Source organism: Heptranchias perlo, unplaced genomic scaffold, assembly GCF_035084215.1.
Source record: "Heptranchias perlo isolate sHepPer1 unplaced genomic scaffold, sHepPer1.hap1 HAP1_SCAFFOLD_847, whole genome shotgun sequence".
Classification (NCBI taxonomy): Eukaryota; Metazoa; Chordata; class Chondrichthyes; order Hexanchiformes; family Hexanchidae; genus Heptranchias; species Heptranchias perlo.
Window position 1 is genome coordinate 34,323 of NW_027139884.1, and position 9,419 is coordinate 43,741.

Consider the following 9,419-nt stretch of genomic DNA (forward strand, 5'->3'; position numbering starts at 1 on the left):
GGCTTTCTGCAGTATTTCGTTTTCTGTGACAGTCATGAGCTTTCTTTTTCTGCTTTATCTTGCCCCGTATACTTCTAGACAACCAGGGGGCTCTAAATTTGGCAGTGCCACTCTTTATCTTTGAGGGGACGTGTCTGCATTGTACCCGTAGAATTTCACTTTTTATGCCTCCCACTGGCTTGCCACTGATTTCTCCTCAAGTAGTTGTGTCCAGTCCACTTCTGCCAAATCACCTTAGTTCTGTAAAATTTGCCTTCCCCCAATTTAAAATGTTTACTCCTGATTTAACTCTGTCCTTTTCTATAATAATACTAAAACTAACTGAATTGTGGTCACTATCCCACTAACAATTGGACGTGTAGAGGTGACTTGTGAAGAGGACCAATTTGCAGGGTTATGGGTAAAAGCAGGGGGTGTTGGACTAAATTGGACAGCTTTCAAAGAGCCAGCACAGGCACGACAGGCCGAATGGCCTCGTTCTGTGCTGTAAGATTCTATGACTCGACGGTACTGGTTGTTCCACTCCCTCTGGCGGTTGGTCAAGTGTTGCCCCGGTAACTGGTCTGAGAGCGATTTTGACCCAGGCCATTCCCACATTTGGGGGTCAGTGCAGCACGCAGGGAGACCGAAGGAGGAGGAGATCGGACTGAAATCCAGAGACTGTCACCTGAGAGAGGGGCAGGGGGTGGGGGGAGTGCTGGGAAAGAGAATGCTTCTAATGATCTGCACTTCTGTTCCAGATGTTTACAAACCAATGGAACCAGGGGTTGTCCGAACTGCAGGCGATCATCTGTAAAACCGGGCTACGTGTGAGAGGGGAGCCCAGCAGGGACAACGTGTGAAAGTCATTCTTTATTCAATCACTAACCAAGAGTCATGGATTCAGATGGTGGAATGACTGGAACCCAGAAAAATAGACACTTGTAGGAGAATCGGCCTGACTGTACCTCCTGACTCCACGGAGGATCAGAGGGACAGCTCACTCCCAGTGGGTGACCAAAGACCCAGCTGAAGATAATGGTGGAGGTGGTAATCACAGGACCCATTGATGGACTTTGAGTGTTGGCCTTGTACAGAGAGGGGCCCACTCAGTGCTAGTTGAGATCACGTGTGTCAGATAGTAGTGTATGTGACTGTGTAGTTTATTGGGGACACTGTCTGACCATCTATTGCCTGTTGTACTCTTCCTAGTGGCTGTGTTAACCTGGGCTCAGCATGAAATCAGGGAGCAAGTCTTCCAGTCCCAGCCCAACTTGTGTTGTTAAAATATCCTTTTTCTTATTTTACCTTGAGTTTCAAATTCTTTTAGTCCCTGGGGGGAAAATGCCAGAAGCTCCTCAGAGAGGAGTCGAATTCCGTGAAAGAAATCTCAGAGCGGGTGGGAAAGCAGAGTGCTTGGGACAGCTCCATTCTAACCCCTGACCCCGTCGCGAGCCTAACCTCCTGCTAACCCCTGACCCCGTCCCGAGCCTAACCTCCTGCTAACCCCTGACCCCGTCCCGAGCCTAACTTCCTGCTAATCCCTGACCCCGTCCCGAGCCTAACCTCCTGCTAACCCCTGACCCTGTCTCGAGCCTAACCTCCTGCTAACCCCTGACCCCGTCGCGAGCCTAACCTCCTGCTAACCCCTGACCCCGTCCCGAGCCTAACCTCCTGCTAACCCCTGACCCCGTCCCGAGCCTAACTTCCTGCTAATCCCTGACCCCGTCCCGAGCCTAACCTCCTGCTAACCCCTGACCCTGTCTCGAGCCTAACCTCCTGCTAACCCCTGACCCCGTCCCGAGCCTAACCTCCTGCTAACCCCTGACCCCGTCCCGAGCCTAACCTCCTGCTAACCCCTGACCCCGTCCCGAGCCTAACCTCCTGCTAACCCCTGACCCCGTCCCGAGCCTAACCTCCTGCTAACCCCTGACCCCGTCCCGAGCCTAACCTCGTGTTAACCCCTGACCCCTTCCCGAGCCTAACCTCGTGCTAACCCCTGACCCCGTCCCGAGCCTAACCTCGTGCTAACCCCTGACCCCGTCCCGAGCCTAACCTCCTGCTAACCCCTGACCCTGTCTCGAGCCTAACCTCCTGCTAACCCCTGACCCCGTCGCGAGCCTAACCTCCTGCTAACCCCTGACCCCGTCCCGAGCCTAACCTCCTGCTAACCCCTGACCCCGTCCCGAGCCTAACTTCCTGCTAATCCCTGACCCCGTCCCGAGCCTAACCTCCTGCTAACCCCTGACCCTGTCTCGAGCCTAACCTCCTGCTAACCCCTGACCCCGTCCCGAGCCTAACCTCCTGCTAACCCCTGACCCCGTCCCGAGCCTAACCTCCTGCTAACCCCTGACCCCGTCCCGAGCCTAACCTCCTGCTAACCCCTGACCCCGTCCCGAGCCTAACCTCCTGCTAACCCCTGACCCCGTCCCGAGCCTAACCTCGTGTTAACCCCTGACCCCTTCCCGAGCCTAACCTCGTGCTAACCCCTGACCCCGTCCCGAGCCTAACCTCGTGCTAACCCCTGACCCCGTCCCGAGCCTAACCTCCTGCTAACCCCTGACCCCGACCCGAGCCTAACCTCCTGCTAACCTCTGACCCCGTCCCGCGCCTAACCTCGTGTTAACCCCTGACCCCTTCCCGAGCCTAACCTCGTGTTAACCCCTGACCCCATCCCGAGCCTAACCTCGTGCTAACCCCTGACCCCGTCCCGAGCCTAACCTCGTGCTAACTCCTGACCCTGTTCTGAGCCTAACCTCGTGCTAACCCCTGACCCCGTCCCGAGCCTAACCTCGTGTTAACCCCTGACCCCGTCCCGAGCCTAACCTTGTGCTAAACCCTGACCCCGTCCTAATGCTCTGACCTCATTTTAACCACCCTCTCCATCCTATCCCCAACCCTATCCTAAGATATGACCCCATCCTAACCATCGCAACCATCAACCCCATCATAAATTCGACCCCATCGTAACCCCTGACCCCATCCCAACCCTGGCATCCTGAATCACGGGCCAATCATTACCCCTGACCTCACCTTAAACCCCCGACCCCATCCTAAATCCCACCCTGTCCTACCCCCAACCTCATCCTAAAATCTGATCCCATCGTAGACTCTTTCCTGATCTAAACCACCGACCGCATCCAAAATCCAAACCCCCAACTCCTTTTAATTTACGACCCCATCTGGACCCCTGACCTCATTCTAACCCCGACCCCGTTCTAATCTGGACTCCATCAAAACCCATGACCCCATTCCAACCCCAGACCTCATCCTAGCCTGATCTGTCCCGACCCCCGATCCATGACCAACTCTGACCTCTTCCCATTTCCTGACCTTATTCTAACCCTGACATCTCCCTCAATTTTTATCCATACCACAATCTCATACTCACTCCCTCCACACAGCACTGACCTCAACCTCAGCCCCAACTTCATCGTTACTCCAACTTAAACCCCTGACTTCATCCTCATTCCACTCATCCTCATCACCCACTTAACCCAAACTCTTGTCCTCACCTCATCTCAACCCAACCTCATCTTCACCCTGATTTAATCACCAACTTCACTCTCACCCCAACTTAACACCGGGCTCATCCTCAACCAACTCATCCCCAACTTTACTTCTACCTCAACTGTATCCTCAAACTGATCCCCACCCCTAAAGGACCAACTACAAAATCACCCCAACTCACCCCCAAATCACCCTCACCCCCAAATCACCCTCACCCCCAAATCACCCCAAATCACCCTCACCCCCAAATCACCCTCACCCCCAAATCACTCCCAAATCATCCCCAAATCACCCCCAAATCACCCTCACCCCCAAATCACCTCCAAATCACCCCCAAATCACCCTCACCTCCAAATCACCCCCAAATCACCCTCACCTCCAAATCACCCCCAAATCACCCTCACCTCCAAATCACCCCCAAATCACCCTCACCTCCAAATCACCCCCAAATCACCCTCACCCCCAAATCACCCCAAATCACCCTCACCTCCAAATCACCCCAAATCACCCTCACCCCCAAATCACCCCAAATCACCCTCACCTCCAAATCACCCCAAATCACCCTCCCCCCAAATCACCCTCCCCTCCAAATCACCCCAAATCACCATCACCCCCAAATCACCCTCACCCCCAAATCAACCCCAACCTCACCCTCACCCCCAAATCACCCTGACCCCCAAATCAACCCCAACTTCACCCACAAAGCAACCCCAATCCTGACCTCAACCCTGACCTTATCCTGACCCTTGACCTCACCCTGAGCTCTGAGCACATTGTAATCACCTGGACTCAATCCCTGGTCTTATTCTCGCTCCCAACTCAACTCTGACTTCATCCTCACCATGATTCAGCCCCAATCTCATCCTCAATCTAATTCAAGCCCCAATCTCATCCTCATCCCCTCACTCAGTAGTAACTTCATCCTCACCTCCAATCTAGGGCCTTATCCTTACCCCCAAATCATACTGATGTCATACTCACCCTGATTCAAGTCCCTGACCTCACCGTCAACCCCTGACCCCACCCTTAAACCCTGATCCCACCCTCAACCTCTGAACCAACCCTCAACCTCTGACCCCCAACCCCTGACCCCACCCTCCCCAATTTCTCGCATTCTCTCCACATTCTATGTGTGGCTGATTGTTGTGGTAATGTTGCTGTACTTTGTATTATTATATGATTTGCTGTAGAAAGCTCAAAGTTAACCCATGCTGTGTATGTACGGTGGGAATTGTGTGCCTTGTCCAGACTGAATAAATCAGTGAGCATGATGTGAGTGTTTTCAATAACTCTATGCGGATAGTCTTAACATACTCCATGAATCAGGATGGTCCTCCAACTCGGGCACCCAGCAACACCCAGGACCGATCTGAAACTCGGGACTTAACACTAACGGCTCCAAGTCTTACATGGGAACAGGACGAGGCCATTCAGCCCCTCAAGCCTGTTCCACCATTCAATGAGATCACAGCTGATCTGTATCCTAATTCCATTTACCCTCCTTGGCTCTGTGCCCCTTAACACCCTTGGCTAACAAAAATCTATTGATCTCAGATTTAAGATTATTAATTGAGCATCTACTGCTTTTTGTGGGAGAGAGTTCCACACTTCAACCACCCTTTGTGTGAAGACGTGTTTCCTAACTTCACTCCTCAACGGCCTGGCTCTGATTTTAAGGTTATTTCCCCTTGTCCTAGACTCCCCCACCAGCGGAAAAAGTTTCTCTCTGTCTATTCCTTTCAAAATCATAAAAACCTCCATCAATTCACCCCTCAACCTTCTATATTCCAGGGAATACAAACCAAGTTTATGTAATCTCTCCTCATAATCTAACCCTTGGAACCCAGTGAATCTGTGCTACACTCCCTCCAATGGCCTTTATATCCTTTGTAGGATGCGGCGCCCACAACTCTACAAAGTGCTCCAGATGTGGTCTAACCAGGTCTTTGTACAGCTGTAGCAAAACTTCCTCCCCTTTATATTCTAGCCCTCTAGTTATAAAGGCTAACATTCCCTTAGCCTTTTTGATTATTTTTTGTACCTGACCACTGCATTTTAGTGATCTGTGTCCATGGACCTCGAAATCTCTTTGGGCCTCATCTGTTCCGAGCTTTTCATACGTGTCAAACTTATCCTCAACTTGTTTACATTAAAATCATCTTCAGTTTGGGTCTGCCTGAGAGGTTTCAGCCTGTTACTTTTTTGGTTTTAAGCCGACTTTGAATGGTTGAAGTCTGTGCCCTCGGCCCGAAGGGGTCTCAGTGGGCTTGTTCTGTCCAAGGGGTCCCAAAGGTTGGGGGGGGGTGGAGAGTTGGGCAGGGTGAGCAGTCCAGGTGGACTACAGAGGGGGCTCTTTGCTTTTTCAAATATTTTTCTGCAGAAAATGGGAGAGAATTAAGAATCACCATCAAATCATAGAATGATACAGCACATAGGAGGCCACTCGGCCCACCCTGCCTGTCCTGGCTCTTCGGAAGAGCTATCCAATTAGCCCCATTCCCCTGCTCTTTCCCCAGAGCCCTGTAGATTTCTCTCCCCCCCCCAAGTATTTATCCAATTCCATTTTGAAAGTTATTATTGAACCTGCTTCCACCGCCCTTTCAGGCAGTGAATTCCAGATCATCACAACTCACAATGAATGAGGACTAATTCAATGCAAATGTTCTGCAACAGGATGAGATAGTGACTGCAGTGTGAGGGCCATCTCCCACCCTGCTATAGGGACAAGCACAGCCAGCCTGGGGCTTAGTGCAATGGGGAACCGACACTCCCTTTGGCCTGTTTGATACATGCTGGTGAATTTGTTGAAGAACTTTCATTATACTGGTGGTGCTGAACCATGAAGTGAGATGCTGCCCCTCGGGCCCTCACCTGCTGGGCTGAAAGTGCTCCCTGTGCTGTTCGACCCGAGTTATTAACTCAATCTTCTCAGGGGATTGACTCCTCTGTGGTTATCAGAGCTTGGAAAAGGTGTTCAGTGTTGGTCATCAGTGTGTCACAGTGTTGGTCACTAGTGTGTCACAGTGTGTCACAGTGTTGGTTACAGTGTTGGTCACCAGTGCGTCACAGTGTTGGTCACTAGTGTGTCACAGTGTGTCACAGTGTTGGTTACAGTGTTGGTCACCAGTGTGTCACAGTGTTGGTCACTAGTGTGTCACAGTGTGTCACAGTGTTGGTTACAGTGTGTCACAGTGTTGGTCACAGTGTTGGTCACTAGTGTGTCACAGTGTTGGTCACCAGTGTGTCACAGTGTGTCACAGTGTTGGTCACCAGTGTGTCACAGTGTGTCACAGTGTTGGTCACCAGTGTGTCACAGTGTGTCACAGTGTTGGTCACTAGTGTGTCACAGTGTTGGTCACCAGTGTGTCACAGTGTGTCACAGTGTTGGTCACCAGCGTGTCACAGTGTTGGTCACTAGTGTGTCACAGTGTTGGTCACCAGTGTGTCACAGTGTGTCACAGTGTTGGTCACCAGTGTGTCACAGTGTTGGTCACCAGTGTGTCACAGTGTTGGTCACAGTGTGTCACAATGTGTCACAGTGTTGGTCACAGTGTGTCACAGTGTTGGTCACCAGTGTGTCACAGTGTTGGTCACCAGTGTGTCACAGTGTGTCACAGTGTTGGTCACAGTGTTGGTCACTAGTGTGTCACAGTGTTGGTCACCAGTGTGTCACAGTGTGTCACAGTGTTGGTCACTAGTGTGTCACAGTGTTGGTCACCAGTGTGTCACAGTGTGTCACAGTGTTGGTCACCAGCGTGTCACAGTGTTGGTCACTAGTGTGTCACAGTGTTGGTCACCAGTGTGTCACAGTGTGTCACAGTGTTGGTCACCAGTGTGTCACAGTGTTGGTCACTAGTGTGTCACAGTGTTGGTCACCAGTGTGTTACAGTGTGTCACAGTGTTGGTCACCAGTGTGTCACAGTGTTGGTCACCAGTGTGTCACAGTGTTGGTCACCAGTGTGTCACAGTGTGTCACAGCGTGATAAAGGTATTCAGTGTTGGTCACCAGTGTGTCACAGTGTTGGTCACAGTGTGTCACAATGTGTCACAGTGTTGGTCACCAGTGTGTCACAGTGTTGGTCACCAGTGTGTCACAGTGTTGGTCACCAGTGTGTCACAGTGTGTCACAGTGTTGGTCACAGTGTTGGTCACCAGTGTGTCACAGTGTTGGTCACCAGTGTGTCACAGTGTGTCACAGTGTTGGTCACCAGTGTGTCACAGTGTGTCACAGTGTTGGTCACTAGTGTGTCACAGTGTTGGTCACCAGTGTGTCACAGTGTGTCACAGTGTTGGTCACCAGTGTGTCACAGTGTTGGTCACTAGTGTGTCACAGTGTTGGTCACCAGTGTGTTACAGTGTGTCACAGTGTTGGTCACCAGTGTGTCACAGTGTTGGTCACCAGTGTGTCACAGTGTTGGTCACCAGTGTGTCACAGTGTGTCACAGCGTGATAAAGGTATTCAGTGTTGGTCACCAGTGTGTCACATTGTTGGTCACAGTGTGTCACAGTGTTGGTCACTAGTGTGTCACAGTGTGTCACAGTGTTGGTCACTAGTGTGTCACAGTTTATCACCGTGTTGGTCACCAGTGTGTCACAGTGTTGGTCACAGTGTTGGTCACTAGTGTGTCACAGTGTGTCACAGTGTTGGTCACCAGTGTGTCACAGTGTTGGTCACTAGTGTGTCACAGTGTGTCACAGTGTTGGTCACCAGTGTGTCACAGTGTTGGTCACTAGTGTGTCACAGTGTTGGTCACCAGTGTGTCACAGTGTGTCACAGCATGATAAAGGTATTCAGTGTTGGTCACCAGTGTGTCACAGTGTTGGTCACAGTGTGTCACAATGTGTCACAGTGTTGGTCACAGTGTGTCACAGTGTTGGTCACTAGTGTGTCACAGTGTGTCACAGTGTTGCTCACTAGTGTGTCACGGTGTTGGTCACCAGTGTGTCACAGTGTGTGTCACAGTGTTGGTCACCAGTGTGTCACAGTGTTGGTCACCAATGTGTCACAGTATGTCACGGTGTTGGTCACCAGTGTGTCACGGTGTTGGTCACTAGTGTGTCACAGTGTGTCACAGTGTTGGTCACCAGTGTGTCACAGTGTTGGTCACAGTGTTGGTCACCAATGTGTCACAGTATGTCACGGTGTTGGTCACCAGTGTGTCACGGTGTTGGTCACTAGTGTGTCACAGTGTGTCACAGTGTTGGTCACCAGTGTGTCACAGTGTTGGTCACAGTGTTGGTCACCAGTGTGTCACAGTGTGTCACTAGTGTGTCACAGTGTGTCACGGTGTTGGTCACCAGTGTGTCACAGTGTTGGTCACAGTGTTGGTCACCAGTGTGTCACAGTGTGTCACAGTGTGTCACAGTGTTGGTCACTAGTGTGTCACAGTGTGTCACAGTGTTGGTCACCAGTGTGTCACAGTGTTGGTCACTAGTGTGTCACAGTGTTGGTCACCAGTGTGTCACAGTGTGTCACAGCATGATAAAGGTATTCAGTATTGGTCACCAGTGTGTCACAGTGTTGGTCACCAGTGTGTCACAGTGTTGGTCACTAGTGTGTCACAGTGTTGGTCACCAGTGTGTCACAGTGTGTCACAGCATGATAAAGGTATTCAGTGTTGGTCACCAGTGTGTCACAGTGTTGGTCACAGTGTGTCACAATGTGTCACAGTGTTGGTCACAGTGTGTCACAGTGTTGGTCACTAGTGTGTCACAGTGTGTCACGATGTCGGTTACCAGTGTGTCACAGTGTGTCACAGTGCCGGTCACCAGTGTGTCACAGTGTGTCACGATGTCGGTTACCAGTGTGTCACAGTGTGTCACAGTGCCGGTCACCAGTGTGTCACAGTGTGTCACAGTGTCGGTTACCAGTGTGTCACAGTGTTGGTCACAGTGTGTCACAATGTGTCACAGTGTTGGTCACAGTGTGT

The 9,419-nt window shown here is 51.3% G+C and overlaps 1 protein-coding gene across 1 annotated transcript in view; it reads left to right on the forward strand.

Moving 5' to 3' along the window:
* The window catches only part of LOC137319431 (43 kDa receptor-associated protein of the synapse-like), a gene marked incomplete at its 5' end in the record, with an annotated part of 38,380 nt that extends 32,725 nt beyond the window's left edge, over nucleotides 1-5,655 (forward strand). Inside the window, one exon of the mRNA XM_067981638.1 lies at nucleotides 741-5,655. Within this exon, the coding sequence (XP_067837739.1) occupies nucleotides 741-813 (73 nt within the window). The remainder of the gene's footprint in view (nucleotides 1-740) is intronic.
* Nucleotides 5,656-9,419: the final 3,764 nt, after the last annotated feature.